Source organism: Ceratotherium simum, chromosome 1, assembly GCF_057802395.1.
Source record: "Ceratotherium simum simum isolate JZ-2026a chromosome 1, ASM5780239v1, whole genome shotgun sequence".
NCBI lineage: Eukaryota > Metazoa > Chordata > Mammalia > Perissodactyla > Rhinocerotidae > Ceratotherium > Ceratotherium simum.
In genome coordinates, this window is record NC_141900.1 from 55,968,700 (window position 1) to 55,990,490 (window position 21,791).

Genomic DNA, 21,791 nt, shown 5'->3' on the forward strand with positions numbered 1-21,791 from the left:
TGTACCTTGATGTGCATCTTTTTTTTTTTTTTCTTGAGTTATCATATTCGGCATTCTCTATCTTTTCAGCCACAGATTTCTCAGTTCTCTATTATTGGTACTGTGATTCTTCAGTAATTGATTATCCTCTTTGTTCTCTCTCCTGGGAGATAGCCTCAATTTTTCATTAAACAATTTTATTTCAGCTATCTTTTAAATTTCTCTGACCTTTTACTTGTTCTCTAATTTCTTATTTCACAGCTGTAATATCATTCTAAAGTAGCATTATAGTGCCTTTGAAGTTTTCTTACCTTGTCTGCATTTTCTGAATGATCTTTGAATTTTTTTTTCTTTTTTTTCTGTTTTTGTTGTTGTTGGAAGCTTTTCTTAAATGTTTGGTTTCATCTGTGAATCATTTATAAGAGTGGGTTTTTATAAAACTCTTAAATAAGGCTGTATGTGTGAATGTGCTTCTCAGTTCTTGGGCTGAACTGTAGGATAATCAGAATAGCCAGACCATTTGTTAAATGAGGATCTCCAAACGTCAGTGTCTGCAGATATTTTCTCGTGTAGCTGGGTACATGTTTGGGTGCCGGGTGGGGGAAGATTTTGGTCTACACACTTTCACTTAATTCCTGTCTTCAGTCTCACGCCCTTCTCTGTGTGGTTCCCTGAGTCTGGAACGTCTCTGGTTCAGTATCTCCAAAGACCAATCCTCCTGTCTCCTACAGTGGGGAAGGCATGGCAGGTACCTGACTGTGCAGTAGGGGAAGGAGACCTGGCAGTTCAGTTGTTTATTCAGAAGTTTAGAGTTCTCCTGTTTTTAGCCCTACTCCACCTTCTGGGACACTTGGTATCTCCAGTTATGAGCCTTTCCAGGGTTCTGCAGGGTAATTTGGCTTCTCATTGGTATCTCCTTCCACAACCATTTAGGTTTAACATTCTGTCTATCTGCTAGCTGTTGTTTTGTTTTTTTTTTTTTTGAGGTAACATTGGTTTATAACATTATATAAATTTCAGGTGTACATCATTATATTTCTATTTCTGTGTAGACTGTATCACGTTCAACACCCAAAGTCTAATTACCATCCATCACCGTACACATGTGCCCATGTACTCCTTTGCCCTCCCCTCTGTACCCTTCCCCTCTGGTAACCACCAATCCATTCTCTATATCTGTGTGTGTGTTTGTTGTTGTTGTTATCTCCCACATATGAGTGAAATTATACAGTATTTGGTATTTGGCTTTCTCTCTATGTGTGGTTTTTTTTTTTTTCATCTTTCGCATATGAGTAAAATCATATTGTATTTGTCTTTCTCCATCTGACTTATTTTGCTTAGCATAATGCCCTCAAGGTCCATCCATGTTGTCACAAATGGCAAGATTTCATCTTTTTTATGGCTGAGTAGTATTCCTTTGTGTATATATACCACATCTTCTTTACTCATTCATCCACTGATGGGCCCTTAGGTTGTTTCCAAGTCTTGACTATTGTAAATAATGCTGCAAAGAACTTAGGGGTGCAAATATCTTTTCTGGATAACTACCCAGAAGTGGAATGGCTAGGTCATATGGTAGTTCTATTCTTAATTTTTTGAGGAATCTCCGTACTGTTTCCCATAGTGGCTGCACCAGTTTATATTCCCACCAGTGGTGTGTGAGGGTTCTCTTTTCTCCACATCCTCTCCAATGCTTGTTATTTCTTGTTTTTTTAATTATAGCCATTCTAATGGGCATGAAGTGATATCTCATTGTAGTTTTGATTTGCATTTGCCTAGTAATTAGTGACGTTGAACATCTTGCGTGTGCCTGTTGGCCATCTGTATATCTTCTTTGGAAAAATGTTTGTTCAGATCCCTTGCCCATTTATTTTTTTTATTTTTTTTTTTTTATTTTTTGTGAGGAAGATCAGCCCTGAGCTAACATCCATGCCAATCCTCCTCTTTTTGCTGAGGAAGATGTTAGGCCCTGGGTTAACATCTGTGTCCATCTTCCTCCACTTTATATGGGACGCCGCCACAGCATGGCCTGACAAGCGGTGTGTCAGTGCGCGCCCGGGATCCGAACCCGGGCTACCAGCAGCGGAGCGTGTGCAGTTAACCACTGCACCACAGGCCTTGCCCATTTTTTAATTGGGTTGTTTGTTTTTTTGTTGTTGAGATGTATAAGTTCTTTATATATATCTGGTTATTGTTTGCCTGGTTTGTCTTTATCCATCATTTCTTTTTAGACATTTTGCCTCCTTATATTTTAGGTTGATCTCTTAAAAATAGCATATTGCTTCATTTTCGTTTTTTAATCCATTTTGACTATCTTTTATCTGGTGAGTTGTAGACCATTTAAATTTATTGTAATTACTATCATATTTGTAATTATTTCTAACATCTTATTTTGTGCTTTGTTTCAATTTTTTCTGCTTCTCTTACCTCTTGTCTTCTTTTGGATGGAGGTTTTTTCCTTCATTTTTTTCCCTCTACTGTTTGAGAATTTTTACACTCTGTATCAGTCCTTTTAATGGTTATGCTTTATATTTTAACATGTGTACCTTAGACATTAATATTTCTACTCTTCTCCTGAAGAAAACAAGAATCTTCCAACACTTTAATTCATATTACCTCTTTCTTACGTGTTTCTGTTGTCCTGTATTTTAGTTCTCTTTTTTTAACCTTCCAAATGGGACGTTAAAAAATTTATTTTTAAATATAGTGAGTGAGTGTTTAGATTTATCCATGTTTGGCAGTTTCTTTGCCCACCATTTCTTCTTGTATCTTAGACTTTTCTTCTGAGAGTATTTTTCATATTCCTGAAGAACATCCTTTACAAAGCTCATACGTTTACGGTCTATTGATTGTAAACTATTCTGGTTATCTGAAAATGTTTTTTTATTCACCCTGTTCTTAAATGAAAAGTTAACTTGGCTTAAATTCTAGGTTGAACATATTTGTTCTCAACATTTTGAAGATATTATTTCACCATGCCCTTATCATCACTGTGGGTGTCTACTTGTCCTTCTTTGCAGATAATCTGAATTTTTTCTATGGCTTGTAAAAAAAGATTTTCTTGGCTTTGGTGTTTAGCACCAAATATGTCTGGGCATCCATTTTTGTGTGTTTATCTTGCTTGGTATTTGCTTTGTTTCCTGAGTCTGGGGGTCTGTGTTTTTCATCAAGTTTAGAAGATGCTCAGCCATGATCTCTTCTAATAGTGCCACTCCTTCACGCATTTTAATTAGAAACGTTATCAAATCTTCCCTCCATGATTTTTAAACTTTTCATTCATCTTTGTCTCTTTCTGTTGCATTTGGGGTGATTCCTTCAAATTTGTATTCCAGTTCACTAGTTATTCTTTCATCTATTTCTATTCTAGTCCATTGTTCAACTCCTCCTTTCAGTTTTGATTATTAATTAAATATTTCATTTTTTCAAGATCAGGTTGGACATTTTTGATGGTCTTTTTTCCTTGCTCATGTTTTCACTTCTTTCATTTCTTTAAGCATTTTAAATACAGTTATTTATGTTTTGTGTTTGATAATACCAATATCTGAAGTCTTTGAAGACTGGATGCTGCTATTTGTTGGTTCTGTTGACTTATTCTTGGTGGCTTAATTCTTAATGTGTTTTGTTATTTTGGATTATGAGTTTATATTTGATTGATCTTAATCTCAAGGAATATTGGGAGGCCTGGATTGTATTCCTGGGGATCGTCCCTGTTTTCCTCAAGAGGGGAAGAGTGTTTGCTTTTGCCAAGTGCCCTGGGACACAACAACCCAAGATTACTTTGAATTTTTCTTGGCTTGTGGTTTCCTAGAGCTGCAGGTAGGGTAGATGCAAACCTCCAACTTGCATGAGGGCAGGATTGTCATCATAAATTCTCAAAGGAGGGAGACTTTACCTCAGGCAGATTCTTTTTCTTGGCTTATCTTTTCAGTAAGTGCGTATGCAACCCAAGTGGCCAGCTTTAGGCAGAGGCCTCAGTTCTGGCACCTCATCTTGTAGAAGTCCAAGACTGTCTTCTCTCCCTCATGCAGCCAGTGGAATTGATGTCTAGGCTTCCAGTATTATCCAAAGCCCTCAGAGTAGCTCCAGGGCCTCTTAATACTTACCTTTCTGATGTTTAGTTCATTCTTCATTTTTGTTCTTCTAATCTTCTGCATGGGATCTTAGCTATGCATTTAAAAGAATGTTTGTTTTATTCTTTCCAGCATTATAGTGATTTCGTAACAGGGTGGTATTTCTGAAAGTCAAATCTTTCATACTACTGTAAGTAGAAGTTTAGATCGTCTTTTAAACAGGCATGAAATATGTAATGACTGTGATATGCTTAGTGAAATACACTCCTGCTAACTCTCCTGGGCTCTTCTTGAATTCATCTTAATCAAACCAAAAACCACATGGACGGTATCCATAAAAGGGGCAGCAGTACAGATTTTAATTTATATGTGATGAATAAGAAAGCCTACCCCAGAAGGGAGTTTGAACCTACTTTGAACCCTTAAGTTGTTTTTGGTGCCTCATCTAGACATTTCATTTAGGGTGTAGTTGGTTTCAGGCACAAAGTTAAGGAAGAAAATAAAAGAGAAATGAACGCTTTCACTCCTGCCTAAGATATCCTTCTCAAGAGTGGTAATAGGTTTGAGTGTCCTAATTATTAAATAGTGTCTCTTGCTCCTTGATTTGGAAGTTAAGTAAAATTTCCATTAGACTTATCACACAGCTACTACTTAATAATGTTGTGGTTTTAGGTAAATTGACCCAATATTGTCCCCTAGTTTGGAAAAATATTGTGATATATCCATACAATAGAATGCTCTATAGTTACTAAAAATATTTTGGTTGAAAGTCTAGTAATATGGAAAATTTTCGTAAGCAGCAAAAGCATAAAACAGTGTATGGTATAATACCTTTTAATTAAATAAGAATGAAATTTAAAAAATACCAGACTAGGGGCCAGCCCAGTGGCATAGTGGTTAAGTTTGCGTGCTCCGCTTCAGCAGCCCGGGGTTCACGAGTTTGAATGCCAGGTATGGACTGACACACCACTCATTAAGCCGTGCTGTGCCGGCATCCCACATACAAAAAAGAGGAAGTTGGGCACAGATGTTAGCTGAGAGCCAATATTCCTTAGCAAAATGTGGAGGATTGGCAGCAGATGTTAGCTCAGGGCCAATCTTCCTCACAAAAAAAAAAAAAAAAAGACTAGATGTATTTGAACATAGTTAAGGTTGTCTAGGGAAAAAGAGAAGAGGGTATGAGTCAAGGACATATCCTTATGAATATCTACATTTAAGGGATGGAAGGAGGAAAAGAACCAGGAAAGGAGAATTCACAGAGCTACTCAAACGAAGCTGGTGTCTTGAAAACCAAGGAGTAGAGAGAGTTTTAAGAAGTTTAGCCACTGGTAGCCACTAGCCTCTTAAGTGCAGAGAGATGAAAAAGAATCGGGACCAAGAATTTGCCATTAGATAAAGGGTTTCATCTTTTGGATTTCACACATGCTAATATCAGGGTTTTTTTTATTATGTCTCCATTCCCAAACTATGTATTATTTTTCTGGCCTTCGAGTTTCATTGGGTAGAGAGCTGCACCTCTTTCTTCATACATGCTGTGAGCTGTTGAAGACAACTACCCAGTCTCAGAGTATAGTGTTTAGTTATGTGGATTCTGAATTGATTTAGAAACAGGATAACAGGATTATTGCAGAAATTCAACCAAGTGTGGGGATTAGGCTCTTGAGGAGGAAGTTTTGTTTAGTTTTTGATTTACCAGGCTTATTACCTTTTTTCTTTTCCTTTTTTTAAAAAATAAAGAACAGTCAGTTCTCTAACTCCTTGACTAAATGCAAACAGCTGAGACTCTTCCAGGCTTTTGGACCTGGGCAGAGCTAAAAGGGGGAAAGAAGGCCTCCAGCCTCCCTCCTTCAGATCATCAGTTACCTTCCTACCATCTGACTTAGTGCTGCCTTTTGAAAGTAGAAGAAAAACAGAAAAGATTTTGAAAGTAGAAGAAAAACAGAAAAGATGATAGAAAAATAGAATAAAAGTAAAATAAAGAATTTACAACTAAAAGGAAATGAGTTGTAAAATAAAAATGAAGAACAGAGTCAAAGTCACTACAAGGGCAAGTTCTTATGCAAAATTTGCAAATGAGAATACCTTACTCTCAAAAGAATAACTCCCAAAGGAATAAGCATAAGGAGCAAGGAGCTCCACAAGGAAAGGTGCTAGAGTGTTTGTCCCCAGACCTGTCCTTAGAGAGGAAAAAACCCCTCAGTGAAGGAGCCCCAGCTCAGCACAGTTGGCTGTAGTCAGCCACTTTTACCCAGTGGCTCGTTGCCTGGAAGCAGTTCCCTCCTGTCTCCTTCCGTGCCACCTGTCTTCACTTGCTGGGGCTATTGTGTTCCTAGATTTCACAGTACACCTGTGGCCTGTGTGGAACCTTCTAGAACAGTGACGCTCAAACCCCAGAGTTTCTAATCAGAAAGTCTGGGGTAGTGTCCAGTAATATGGATTTCTAACAAGTCTCCAGGTGATGTTGCTGCTGCTCATCAGGGAACCACACTTTGAGAACCACTGTCTTAGAGTAGGAGGAGTGGGGTGAGGTCAGCAAACTGCACCCCACCAGCTAAAGCCAGCCTTGAGCTGTGGTGTTTACACTTGTAAAGGATTGTAAAAAACAGACGAGTGAAGAATATGTGACAGAAGCCATATGTGACCTGCAGAGCCTAAAGTATTTACTGTCTGGCCCTTTACAGAAAAAGTTGCTGACCTCTGACCTAGAACATGTGCTGGAGCCTTGACCACTGAGGCTTCTAGCTGTTCTAATGCCAGTGCTTCTACTCAAACTCTGAAATGAAAGGAAATGCTAAATACTGATATTCATTCACTCACAGACTGTTCTCCAAACCTGTTTTCTCTCTCTATTCCTCTTATAAAGGCCCCACACAGCCTCGTGTACAGAAGTGTTTTTGCATGTGTTTAGAATCGTTTGTTTTATTTTGGGGCCAATAATATGTACTGCACACCATGTATAATTCAAAAATGTATATAAGGCTATATAGTGAAAAGTAGGTCTCTCTCATACCGCTGTTCGCTATCCCCTCATCCCCTTGTGCTGGAGGTTACCATTATTGTATGTTCTTCCAGAGGTAATCATGAGTGTGTGCATACACAGTCATTTACTTGCATGTCCATATATAACTTACTATATATGAAATATGTATAGGTATGCATAAAAATAAATTCTTAAAATAGAAATGATATCACACTCTGTATACTGTTCTACAACTTGCTTTTTTTCATTCCACATTATTTCTTGGAGATCATTCCAGTGTTTGTATTATCCTTCCTCATTCTTTTTTTTTTTTTTTTTGCTGAGGTAACATCTGTGCCAGTGTTCCTCTGTTTTGTATGTGGGTCACTGCCACGGCATGGCCGCGGCGTGTGGTATAATTCCGTGCCCGGGAACGAAAGTGGGGTGCTCCAAACTTAACCACTAGGCCACAGAGCTGGCCCCCTCATTCTTCTTAATGGCCATGTTTTTTAGCCACTTCCCTGACAGTGGACTTTAGGTTGATCAACTCCTAGAAGGGGCATCACTGCGCTCAAGGGCATTTGTCATTTTCATGGATCACACTGCATTGCCCTCCAGATAGTTCGTACCTGTCCACATCCCCACCAGCAATGTAGGAGGGTGCTGCTTACCCACACTTTATCGTACACTGTGTTCCAGACAGTTTGAGCTTGGCCAATCTGATAAGTGAAAAAAGTATGGTTTTAATTTGTGTTTCTTTAACTTGGGCACTTGAGCAACTTTTCATATGTTTAGGAGTTGTTGAGGTTCTTTTTCTGTGAACTGTGTTCAGATACTTCATCTAATTTTCTGTTAGATTGCTGGTCTTAATGTTATTATTAAGCAATAGGGCATCTTTTTATATTTGTCTTTTTTTTTTTTTTTTTGGTGAGGAAGATCAGCCCTGAGCTAACATCTGCCAATCCTCCTCTTTTTTTTTTGCTGAGGAAGACTCGCCCTGGGCTAACATCCATGCCCATCTTCCTCTTCTTTATATGGGACGCCACCACAGCATGGCTTGACAAGCGGTGCGTTGGTGCACAGCCCAGGATCCGAACCGGCAAAGCCCGGGCCGCCGCAGTGGAGTGTGCGTACTTAACTGCTTGCGCCACCGGGCCCTCCCCTATATTTGTCTTTTATATGATTAATACATATTTTCCTTTTTTGTCATTGTCTTTTGATTTTGTTTTTTCTTTTTGCCATGTGGTAATTTAACTTAAAATTTTATGCACTTAAGTCTAAATACCTTTTTCACAGCTTCTGTGTGTTGTGTCTTTTCTTAGGCTTCCCCATTCTGGGCCTATTTTTAAAAAAAAAGAAACTACCATATTTTTCTTTTAGTACATTTTTGAGATTTTTTGCATATTCAAATATTCTATTGATTTGGAATTTAGAGTAAAATATGAAGTAGGGGTACAAATTTTTTCTCTATACCATTGTCTAACATCATTTATTGAAAAAATCCACCTTTCCCACACTGATTGGAGATGATACCTTAAAACAGTGTTTGTTAAGTGGCCCTTGACAAAATTAAGGAATTGCTGAGGGAAAAGGGTCCCATTAGATCACAATAGTTCTGAATCTTCATTCCATTTTAGAATCGTCTAAGACAGTACTTCTCAAAGTTTTATGAGCATCTAAATTATCTTGGGATCTTGTTAAATATGCAGATTCTGATTCAGTAGGTCTAGGGTAGGTTCTAGGATTCAATATTTCTAACAAACTCTCCGATGCTGAAGATGCTGGTCTTTGAACCACATTTTAAGTGGCAATACTAGAGCCTGGGCCCAACCACCAGAGATTTTGATTTAATTGGACTGTGGTAGGGCCCCGGTATAGATAGTTGCAGAGATTTCCTAGGTGATTCTAATGTACAGTTAAGGTTGAGAACCACTAGATTAGGAGATCTGGATTTCAATAATTATGATTTTGGCAGCTATTGCTTGAAGAGCAGGATAATTCACTGGTGTATACTAAGTGGATGGGGCAACCTTAGAATAGTGGTAATTGCTGAGAATAATAAATTGGATAAGACTTAGGTCCTTATGTTTGTCCTGCCTCTTTCCCTTCCCTCTTTCCTTGAATGCTATAGGGAGATGACAGAAATAAAAGCATGATTATATCTGAGTATTTCCCTTTCAAAACGTTAAAGTGCCTGAAGTTCTTGAAGAGTTACGTGAAGAGTTACCATGTATTTTTCTACAGGTGGAATGAGGTATCATCTACTGTCTCCAGAAGATCGAGAAGAACTGGTGGAAGGCACAAGGCCCAGAAGAAAGAAACATGACTACCGCATAGCCCTATTTGGGGGCTCCCAGCCACAGTCTTGTAGATATTTTAATCCAAAGGTAACTAATTTTTATTCTTGTCCTGGTTTTGAAAGCACTGAGCACACAGACACTCACCTACCACCAGTAGTAATAACTCATGCCTTTAGAGATGTTACAGTTTATGGTGTTCTTGCACATACCTTATGAGATATATAGTATCATCTTCATTTTGCAGATAAGGAAATTGAGACTTAGTTTCAAATGTTTCCGTAATTGCTGAGGAGCACTGTATAGTAACCACTCCCAAAGAAAATGGAAAGCTAGTGCTCCTGTCTTACCTTGTTTTGTTAGCAACTCCTTGCTTTTCTTATGTGCCATTTTCAATGAAAATCTGCTTCCAGAGCTAGATGTGTTTTCTTTCTTGAGTAATTATGTTTTAATATAAAGTAACACAAAGGCATTCTAGAAAATTTGGAAAATGTAGAAAATGACAAAAAAAGATAAAATTACCTTTAATCCAACCATCTCGAAATGATCACCAACTTGAATGTGTCTTCTATTGCATGTTATGCAAGTAGAGCCTGAGTCATAGGTCCAGAAACACAATTTTTTAATAGATTATTAGTTATAATCTTGAGAGAATCCACTCGTATTTCTACCCCTTGTTTCTTAGACCTGTGTTTTTTGGCTGTGGGAGAGCTAATACCGTATTTTGCTGATACAGTGTATATTGCTGGGGCAGAGCAAATACCACAATCCTGAAAGATAGCACCCCAACCTTATAAGGTGGTATCCATAGCTGGTGTTGAATCTAAGCACATAATGGTCTCTTTCATCATTTTGTAGTCCCATTATTGGTTGATGATAGATACCTGATGAGTCCAGAGCATGTGTTGACATCAGGATACTTGTCTGATACTTCTTTCTCTGTGAAGTAGGTCCTTGGAGGCATTCTATGTAATACTGTGGTGATGATATACAAGGCATTTATAAAAACACATATGGTGATGTTGTCAAAAGTGCAAAAGACAGCACAGGCCAATCCAAATCTAGAATAAGTATCAATTCTGGTGAGAGCAGAGCATTGTCCCTTCAACAGTAGAAAGGTCCCAGTAGTTAGCCTGGTGTTAGGTAACTAACTGGTTCCCTCAAAGTATGGTAACAAATCAAGGGCTTAGGATTGGTCCATATTGCTGACAAAGTGGGCACTGGCCAGTAGCGGATAGCCACATTCACCTTAGGGAAGGAAAGTCCATTAGCTTCTTATAGCAGCTGGCTTATGCAGCCTCTATCACTGCCACTGTGGTCCCTCATAAACCCATTAAGCAAGCACCAAACTGGGATGGAAAGACATAGATGCAATCCTGTCCACATGATTATTAAGAGACTTCTGCGGTTGTGGGCACTCTGGTAAGAATTCACATGGGACACAAATGTATGTCCTTTCTGGAGGTCCATCTACGTTATCCTTCTGCAAATCTCCTTGTTAGCAATCTTCCATTCTTGCTTATTTCAAATCTACATCCATCTGGGTAAACCATTAGCCACTGTCCGAGAATTGATAAAAACTGACCTCAGGCTTTCCCTCCTGAAAGGTGTAATGGACAATAAAAGCAACTGCTTGAAATTCTGCCAAATCAGAATATGTTTCTTCTGTACTGTATCGTCCTTCAGTTCCATTCTTGAAGGGGCTATAATGCTTTAGCAGTCTACTTTTGTCTAGTACTATTACAAATGAACCAAGCTCATGCCTCTCAGATTTATGAGCTGAATTATAGGGAATACCTCCATGAAAACATAACTGTGGTTGAGGGATAAGGCAGTGAATCAGGTGAAGGCCTACTGGGTAGGGGTTGTGATTAGCCTTTTCAGGTATTCTGTGCCCTTGGGACTTCCGTAAGACCAGTCTTGTGTTGACATACCACATTATTGGTGGAAGGCATGCTATGTCTGTGATTATGTAGATTAGATAAAACTGGTCCAGATGGGTTAATGATATGGTCACATGGTTTCCCTTGGTGTCAGACATGTGCTGTCTGTCAGAACCTAGTGGCCAGCCAGGAGCTATTTTCTGAAAAAATAGTACCTTCTTAAAGTAAGTTGGCCTACTCCTGCAGCTTAGATTGTGGCATACAGCTAGAGAGTCAAGAGATCTTTGAGGTCAGACAATAAAATTATTTTATTTTCCCTGCCAGCTGAAAAGAAATTCCATCTACTACTCTGGGCAGACAGGAACAGAAATACGCATTAGCTAAACTGTTGGCTATGTGCCAAGTGTCAGTGGTGCTTTTAATCGGGTCTAGTAAGCAGACCACCTCTGGCTGTGCTGCAACAACTACAGTCACCAGTCTCAGCAGTTCCTCCAAGGCAGCAGTTCCTCCTCTAATTTGGTAGAGGAGATCTGCAACAGCTTCTCTTTCTTGCCATAATTCTTAGCATCGTAACTCGTAGAGTAAATATGCTGCCAAATGTCAAAAATACCTCCTCGAGGAGGGAGGATTGGGTTAGATCAATTACTCACTCATAATTGGACTGTTCTTATTGGGCTGCTCTCAGCTCCTACATCTATCTGTGATTCATTCCTGCATCTCCAGAATGTAGGCTGACTTTTTACTAAAGACATCTGGCTTCCTTTCTCAGTGGAAGACTGGGTGACTGGCAGGTACCATCAGGCTTCATGGCCTGTGCAATACAATCAATAAGCACAATGTTAGTGTGCTTAAGAGGTTGATACACCTGCACATCTAATTTTACACCAGGTAAGGTTAAGACTATTGAAATTTCAGTGGTTATTCAATTTGTGTTTTTTAATTTTTCAGAATCCTTTTGAGCCAAGAGCAGGAAAATGATAAATATACTGTTTTTTCCCCAAGCAAAAATTGAAATCATAGCAGTTTAAACTATAATTCTACAAACCATAAGCTTTCAGGTATTGCTACTAGTTACACCCTTCTTGTTTCCCAAAGCCTAACTATGGTGTTGATTTTGGTGGTGAAAAAGCAATTAAACCAAGTTTTGGTAGAAAATAGTTTACCTTAAAATCAAGTAGATGACTATTTTGATGTACAGAGGGACAAGAAGAACCCTGATTTCATTTAGGAGGCAGAGAGCATTGTTTCTAGAATAAGGCAAATGTGGAATGACTCTTAGCACTTGTTTGTTTGTTTTTGGTCTGTAGTTCTAACACTTTCCTTGATTTTTTTTTTTTATTGGACAGTTGAAAAGAGATGCATATCCTACACGAGCCTGGAAGTGAGACTGTAACTTCAGAATTCTCATTTGATGTCTTACTTTGCTCTTATAAGTGGTCCATAAGTAATTAATCTTTTGTATATTCAACCACAAATTTTTAGACTTCTGGTGGAAAAATTCAAATAATTGAAGCAATAATTACCAATAAAAACATCCTCATTTCATCAGTTATCCCTTATTTCCTGAAGCTAACACTATTAACAATCTCATTTATTTACTGTTTCTATTAGAAGTACCAATCCCTCCCTTCTTTTTGCTAAAACTTCATCTTGAAAAACTTTCACCATTTACTATTATTTGTATATAATATTTTAATATAAGTAGATCAGTCTTTATTATTTCTAATATTAAAATAATTGGAGGGGGGCTGATTTCATTATAAGTTGTTATTAACCTTGAATCTCCCAAAATGAACATTATTTCGTTATTCAATTCCAGTAGACTGCTTAATAAGAAGTACTGTATAGAAATTGTTTTATTTTGAAATTCTTGAACTTAATATTTTCAGAAATGTTAAAATGATTTTAACTGTTATTAAATGGGACCCATTTGTGTGTGTCTTATACCAGCCAAGAACGTTCATTTTCATTGAATTGATCTCCTTCAAAGGAGACAATTTAAGCAGTACTGCTTAATTGAATTATCCAGAATTAAGCTGATATTGCTATAAAGTATTATCATTAGATATTCCTTGGATAGCTGAAGAGAGGAGACAAATATTTGTATTAATTGCTGACTGAAAAATGATAAGAAAGAAAAATTTTTTTCTGAGTATTGACAGAAAAAGAAGTCTTTGGTTGCTATGCTGAATTGAAATGATATTGTTCTTGTTATGGTCCTTTTATAAAACCTGCTGGGCCTCCCCTTCCCTTCCTATGCCTGTTTTTAAAGTCTTCAAGTGCTTGGTGATTACTAAAAGAGTTATTTATCTGTATCCAGTGCTCTATTTCTCTTAGTATTGGTGTTCTCAAATTGTAGGATGGGAATGTCTTATGATATTGATGCCTAAATAAAAGTTGACTTAATTGACCAGTTTTTATTTGGACTCTTCTTCTCAGTATAATGATGAGCTCTGAGGGTTTAGAACTTTGTAAGCTCTATCACTTTGGAGCTTTAGAAGGCTCACCACTTTACGTGATGGAGAAATAGGAGACTATGCCCTAGAGAAAAAGGAATTTGGAATATTCCTTGCCAAAAACAAACAAGGTGTGAGGGCCAGAGCCTGTAAATTACAAAGGTAGGAAACAATATGGTGCCATGTTAACATGGAACCATCAGGTTCAGAAAATGTACCCTGAGTACATTTTCTTCCTCAGAGATCAGAAGTGACTTGTCACTGAGCTTAGTGTCTGGCCCAGTGTGGGTCCTCAAGTTTGTGAGGATGAATGAACCAGTATAACTTTATATGGTATTTCACAGAGAATTTTATTAGTTGGTTTTATAAGACTGGATGGGCCCTAAATCAAAAGAAATGAAATTCAACTCAGGACACATTTTCCTGTCGGAAATATTGTTTATTAAAGGTATAATGATGCCTTTTCTCCCAGTATCATAGCCACCTTCCATCTTAAACAAGCCCTCACTGAGGCGACAGGGGTGAACAGAGTAGAAATTGGCAGTTAGACATTACATATTGATTTTAAAAGATCACGTGCATATAAGTAGTGCAAAGCTTAAGGAAAATGATGTTACATTAAAAAATTAACGAGGCTTTTATAAGAGTGTATCAGTAGTGTTTGCCACCAGCAAAAGAGTGTTGTAGAAGCAGTGCACTGAGGTGAAAGAGCGAACACTGTTAAAATGATCCGGAACACTTACAGGAACAAAGTATCCCAATGGGCAGCAGTCATCCCAGGGGGGTTAGACCTATAGCTGTGTGCCCCAGGGACTGACACTGCTGGAATGCAGCCATGTGTTGTCATGAGTATCCCTTAAGCTTCCTTAATTGTCAGTATACTAGTCACCCAGGGTAAAAATCAGTGTTCAAAGCAGCTTGTGCAAAGTAAGTATTCCTCATGCTTGATTTTTGCAAGCAGTTTGGTTATTCAGGTGGTACTCACATTCATGTAGAAGAAGAGATTGGAACACATTCAGAGGTGAACTCTCAGTCCAGTGCTCTGCCTTCCTAGAATATCTTCCAAAATAGGAATATTGAGAGTCTCAGTCTTTTTCTTTTCAAGCATCTCCATAATATACTGTTTTATAGTTTTGCTCTAAAATCAGCCTCATGGCCCCTTCCACCCCACATAGGTACAATGCCTGAAGTTCCCACCTTCAGGGATCTGTTTGCTTTTGTGTTAAGTCACTGCAGCTGCAAGAAACCCCAGTGAAAATATGACTAACCAAGGGGGGAATGACATCAAGCTCATTCTCCATAAGCCACAGCCAGCCATAATTATCGTAAATTGACAGATCAGTCCTCTAAAAAGGTTCCGAGAGAGTGGAAACAGAACTAGAGCTATTTGATTGAGGGCTGTAAGTGGGAAGGGATGAAGAAAGTAGGAATGGTGTCTCTGTGGGGTGGTGTTTTAAGGGACTCTAGCCATCTTGGAAGTAGCTAGAGGGTAGTGGGCACATGAACACAGGGCTAGAGGGATAACCAACAGAGAAGGAGATAAATTATCACTACTTACTGGACCATGTCACCTGAAAATTACTGTCAGCTACCTCTGGTAATTGTGCATGTGATGACCCAGAGGCACAGTAACTAGAAGTATTAAATCACGTCCAGATAGGTTTGATATGGATTATTTCCCTTGAAAATTAGTAATCAGGTATAATGGATAATTATCCTCAGCTGTGATGAACGACAGAGCATATTATATAACAGCATATTGAACAGTTAACTGGTTGTAAAAATATAGTTTAAACAAATATTATTTTAGCCTGTATTACCAGTGTCACAGTTCGTCTAGAATTTGAAATTTGTGGATTGGGTAGCAGCTGGGAATATGAAAAACATGTATCTCGGTCCTGTGCTCAAACTCACAATGCATGAGATGTAACAGAAGCCTGAAGCAGTGAGAGAGCACAGAGGCTGAGGGTGGTGAGGTGGCCACTGAACATAGCCAGTTAAATGTCCAATATGGGAGAGGCAGGGCCTTGGTGGTATGAAAGGAAGAGATCCCCCTGGGTTGGATTTGTCCATGGAAGTTTCATAGAAGTTTTCTTGAGGGAAACTTACTGGTGGAGTTTGGATAGGAAGAAAGAGAAAAGACAAGAATATATTGAATCCTAAGCATGACTGCATTTTTTTAGCCTGATAAGTATGATGATTATTAAAATTTTTCATAAAAGCTTCCAAGAGTATTATTTAACTGAATGGAATCTAGCTTAACTTGGTGCTTTAAAAAAAGACATTAGATGGGGGCCGGCCTCATGGCGTAGTGGTTAAGGTTGCGCGCTCTGCTTCAGCAGCCCAGGTTCACACATTCAGATCCCGGGCACGGACCTATACCACTGGTCAGCCATGCTGTGGCGGCGACCCACATACAAAGTAGAGGAAGATTGGCACAGATGTTAGCTCAGGGCGAAACTTCCTCAGCAAAAGAAACATAAAGAAATTAGACATAGGTGGAAGAACTGAAAGACTAGGTCATTGTTCTTTTTTCTTTTGTGAGGCTTTTGTTTTGTCTTTTTTCTTCTTTTTTTTTTAAAAGGAAAGCGGCCATTTCGTAGAAAGAACATCTCAGGTGGAGGTATATGACCTAAGACAAGTCTGTTAGACTTGCTAAACTTGAGTTTTCTGGTCTAAAAACACGCAGTTTAAATCTTCTCAGGATTTATGTGAGTATCAGTTGTGTTCATCTGACTCCCTCTTTTTCTTTTCTTTGATCTTCCTTCACTGAGTCATTTTCTCCCTGCCATCCTTAGGTTTTCTAATTTTCCCGTATTTAAATATAAAAAAGATTACCATCTTTTCCGTTTTGTTTTTCCCTTCACCTTCCCTACCTCTTCCAAACCTCTTGGCCCTCTGTGTTGCCTCCTGTACTCTGCACATCTGAGCACAAAATGGCTGTTTGTCCCATTGGTGAGAACATTTTATTAAATGAGTGTGTTATTGCATTTTGGGATTTGAGATAATCATTAAAGTGTAATATACTTTTCTATGCCAAGATTAAAATTACATGTCAAGTTTATTTAAAGGCAACTCCTGTGTTGACATAACTGGCGGGTGGCTCGCACAGGGATGGTTTCCTACTATTTCATTTATTTTCTACTCAAAGGACAAGGGCTTTTATTGAGTATAATATCTGTGTCAGGTTTCACTTTTGGACTGAGTTTCATTCCATACTTAAACATTTCTGAGTAGTTTAGGTTTGAGTTCTGGTTTTTGGTGGTATGGTTTTAGTTTGAGAGTGGAGGGGAAGAACATTTTGTGACTTTATAAAGCAACAATGAATCTTAATTAGTAATTCCCTTTGAGCTGGTGTCTGGACTCACTTCAGACTCCTTGCTAATTTTAACTAATCATTAACAGCTGAGAAATGCCCATTTCTATGTTCCTAATTTTATCTAACTGCTTACAACAGTACATTCATTCCCCCCACCCCACCCCAACTGTGGAAGCCCTTTTTTCTAGCTACAATGTTATATTTGTCAAAGAACTCAAATTACAGGAGTATTTTCTCCTAGTGACTGATTATTAAATCCCTTTCTGGACTTGGGAGGTTAATATGTTTCCAGCAGTATTTGTGTGACCCTGTTGAAAATGAGTGCATTTCAAAATGGGGGCAGTCTGTGAAATTGCTTGGCACAATCAAGTGTTTACTTCTGCAAAACTGAGAGTGCCCTAATGAACGTGCTATTTGGAAGGAAAGCAAAGACTCTTTCTGATCCATCCTGTAGTTGAAATTCAGCCTCATAGTATAGTAACTATTTTGGGGTTTTAGTTCCTAAAGCCTTTAACTTAAATTCATTTTAATTTCACATTTCTGTTAAAACACTTATCATTATTATAGGCATCTGCTGTGAGAAGCAGTTGTTTTCCTTGTACCATACTTTTGGTACCATTTGCCTGGTTCTTGTATTTACTTTTTCTGTTTAAAAAAAATAATACCTGCTCATTGTAGAAAATTCAAATATAGCAAGATATAAAAGAGGAAGCCAAAGTGCTCCCAACATCAAAAGACAGTCATCAATAGTTAGTGAACATCATTCTAGTCCTCTCATTTTAAATATATGAGATCATGCCATACATGCTATTTTGCAAAAGTTTTTCTACTCTCCTAGTATTATATTATGGAGATATTTTCATGTCAGTGAAAATACCATCCTTTTGAAGGCTGCAGAGTGTTCCATCATAAGGGTATACCACAATTTATTTAATGCCTGTTGTCTTTGTGCACATTTGGCCGATTGCCAGTTTTTCCCTGTTAAAATACTCCTGCACTGAAACTCCCTTGTATATGCCAACTTTGTACTCGGTGCAGTTTTTTCTTTAGGGTAAATTCCTATGAGAACAATTATTCTAGTAAAGGATAAAAATGGAAGCTATTTAGATTTCCCAAAAAGGGAGATGAAAGCCTGGTCCCTAACCCCAGGTACTGTGTGTTGGTTGGTCACAAGTCTCGCTGTTCCTCAGTGTTGCAGCCACTGCAGGACCAGGAGCCATAGTGATGAGATGCACACAGGAGTCAGTGTAATTTAAAGACAGCGCTGCAGTGAGGAACTAGTCCAAACCAGGAGCCCCTGCAGCATCTACCATCTCTGACCTTTGGAAGGTTAAAAATGAGGGTGGCTCAGCTGGATGATACTTTTCTACAAATGTGACCTATCACCCAATAAAAACATTCCCTTCAATATGCTAAAGCCTGGGCCAAATACCATACAAAGACATGGGGAAAATCCCTATTTTCACAGAAGCTATGGTTTCAGCAGTTGAGCATTGTGTTTATAAGTGGTAAGATGTGGAGGCTGTGCAGGACCTCAGCGGCCATCCTGCCAGCCTCCTGATTTTACAGATGAGGCTGTTGAGATTGTTCAATGTCAAGTCAAGTGCCCAGAGTCACTTAGCTAGAAACACAACAGGAACAAGAAGAACCCAAATTGCTCCTCCCAATCCAGTGCTGTGTAAGATTTTTAGAGAAGCAGGGCAGTGCGGGGGTTAAGAGCACAGCTTTCGAGTCTGGTAGATGTAGACTTCAGTCTTGGATTCACCACTTTCTTACTCTGTGACCTTTAACAAGGAGCTTAACATCTCTACGATTTAGTTTTCTTATCTAAAATAGGGATATTTCCTCATAGAGTTATTGAGGAAATTAAATAAGAAAATGTTTTAAGATATTTCAGCATAGTTCCTGGAAAGGGAAGTGCTCAGTAACGAATAAATTAATAGTAGGGTCTGGCCCGCTGGCATAGTGGTTAAGTTCAGGCATTCCGCTTCCACAGCCTGGGGTTCGCTGGTTCAGATCCTGGGCACGGACCAAGGCACCGCTCATCAAGCCATGCTGAGGCGGCATCCCACACAGAAGAACTACAACTGTACAACTATGATATACAACTATGTACTAGGGGGTTTGGGGAGAAAAAAGAAAAAGAGGAAGATTAGCAACAGATGTTAGCGCAGGTCAGTCTTCCTCAAAAAAAAAAAAAGGAATGACGATACGTAAAAAATAAAAATTAATAGTAGCTCTTTGTTTAGTGATACCTTCTAAATCATTTGGACCCTAAGATCATTGGATTTTAGGGCTGAAAGGGGAGGGCCTTAGATCATCTAATTTACTCGTTTTGTTTTACAAATAAGGACACTAGCATCCCTGAGAGGTTAAGTGACTTAATTGAGACCCACAGCTCCTCCACACAGAGCCCAGCTTGGTGCCCAAGATTCCCAGCTCCTTAGGGCTGTATTCTTTGTGACCTTATGAAGTGAATGAAGCCAAAAGTATTGTTATGTAATTTTCATGACGTTACTTCTAGGGATATTCTGCATCTGGCATAACCCTGCTTTCTATATAGATTGTTGCCGTGGTTCTGTGATTTTTTTTTTTCTTTAACAGCCCTTAGAAACTAAGTCAGATAATGGCTTAAGAGAAAGTGCTTATAATTTGGTCATCTTAAACTCAGATTAAGTCCTTGAGGTTTTTGTGAGAAATCTTAAGGTTTTATCATTTTGTTAATTTTGCTTTCTTTTTTCTAAGACCGTCTTCCCTCATTTGGCTTGGTTTCCTCTCAAAATAATCCAAAATAAAGTTCTCCAGTCTTACAAATAAAAAGTATTTCTTTTATTTTGGACTTTGGTCATCTTTTTTTTTTTTTTTTTTTTTTTTAATTTTTTATTTATTTATTTATTTTTCCCCTAAAGCCCCAAGCGATAGTTGTAAGTCATAGTTGCACATTCTTCTAGTTGCTGTATGTGGGACACGGCCTCAGCATGGCCGGAGAAGCAGTGCGTCTGTGCGCGTCCGGGATTCGAACCCCGGCAGCCTGCATCGGAGCGCACGCACTTAACCGCTAAGCCACGGGGCCGGCCCAACTTTGGTCATCTTGATTATTAAAATCTACATCTGTAACGTTTCTATCATTTGAGGATTCATGTGCTTTCAGACTACAGATTATATAAAATCAATCCTTACTCTCAAGGAAAAGAGCAGGCTGATGTTTTTGCCTGGAGGCATTTAGAGAAAGTATTACAGCCCCTCACCTCAAGAAGCATTTCACTGTCCTGTAGCATTGTACTTCAGCTGGAAAATCACACAGGGTAAGATGTGACCGAGTGCTCAGTCATCAAGTCCACTTCAGTGCAGTGGGCATTCAGGAAAAGGAAATGAGGGAAGCCTACAAGAAGGAAAGGAATCTTGAGCTGGAAAAAAGTCTAGAACGTGGTATATCACAGCAGAGACAAGAAAGGCTGACTAGGACCAAGGAAGACAGGACTTTATACCTGAGTGTGTCTGCATGTATATGTGTGTGGAGACATATTAGGTGATATGTCAAAACTTAAGAAATCCTTCTACCTGTGTCTTTTCCAGGCTTTCCAGTTTTCTCATTTTCATATCTTCCCAGCAGCTAAGCACAGACCCTTGTGTGGAATAAATACTCAATAAAACTTACCTAAGGGCCAGCCCCGTGGCTTAGCGGTTAAGTGCGCACACTCCACTACTGCCAGTCTGGGTTCGGATCCCGGGCGCGCACCAATGCACCACTTCTCCGGCCATGCTGAGGCCATGTCGCACACACAGCAACTAGAAGGATGTGCAACTATGACATACAACTATCTACTGGGGATTTGGGGGGAAAAAAAGGGAGGAGGATTGGCAATAGATGTTAGCTCAGGGCTGGTCTTCCTCAGCAAAAAGAGGAGGATTAGCATGGATGTTAGCTCAGGGCTGATCTTCCTCACACACACAAAAAAAAACTTACCTGAGTTAAATTAGATTTTTAGGGTAATGATTTTCTGCCCAAACACATACTCCCCCCCATCTGTGACTCATGCTATTTATCTGTCTTGTTGCTGACAGGAAAGCTACATGTCCCTCTAGCTTCCTCTGTAGCCTAGGACTGCAGGGAGCCATAAGTGGCCCTCCCTCCACCTGCAGGTCCCAGGCTGGGAGTGGCCCCACCACTAGGGTGAGGCCTGGTGCTCATACCCACTGAGCTGACAAGCCTGACTTCCTGTCTGTTTTTTTCCTCTCGCTCCTTGCTTCCTCAACTACACACATTATCTCCTAGGCAGTTTAACAGGTTATTAAAGGGCAAACATGAAATCCCCTTCTGAGTACTCTATTTTGGATGAGGGGTAGATTGGGGGAATTAGGTAGACTTCCCAGGGAAGTCTACCCATATACATATATGGAAAAAAAGATCATTAGCTCCCCTCCCCCCATACACACACACACAAAGCCAGAGATGTTCAAACACAGGTGTATTTAACACCTGACAGGTGTATTTAATGAGCCCAAATGTGAAACTTTAAATTTTAGCTGAAATAAAGTCTATTTTGCATTCTAGGTAAAAATTCTTGCAAAGATCATTTTACTTATCTGCCTAGAAAATGAACTATTAGGCAGAATATTATATATAGTTAGTATTTATCAACCTTAGTGTCTAACATGCACAATGACTGTTGACAGTATTTGGAGAGTTGGAAAATATTTAAAAACTTGAGGATTTCTGGAGAAATTGGAGCCTAGATTACAAGTAGATAGAAGCATGTCCGTATTCCTTTGTCTCTCTCACACACACAGGTTATTCATTTTTTCCCTTACGCTTATAGTTCAAAGA

At 39.0% G+C, this 21,791-nt stretch overlaps 1 protein-coding gene across 4 annotated transcripts in view; it reads left to right on the top strand.

The window, feature by feature from the left end:
• Positions 1-21,791, top strand: part of KLHL7 (kelch like family member 7) — a 69,300-nt gene that overhangs the window by 32,084 nt on the left and 15,425 nt on the right. For 3 of the 4 annotated variants that reach the window (XM_004418925.2, XM_087428826.1, XM_087428836.1), the window contains exon 7: positions 9,253-9,395. In XM_004418925.2, coding sequence (XP_004418982.1) covers positions 9,253-9,395 — 143 coding nt within the window. Of the gene's footprint in view, positions 1-9,252; positions 9,396-12,534; positions 13,597-21,791 lie in introns of those variants that run through there. The other variant, XM_087428844.1, reaches the window with a different exon arrangement.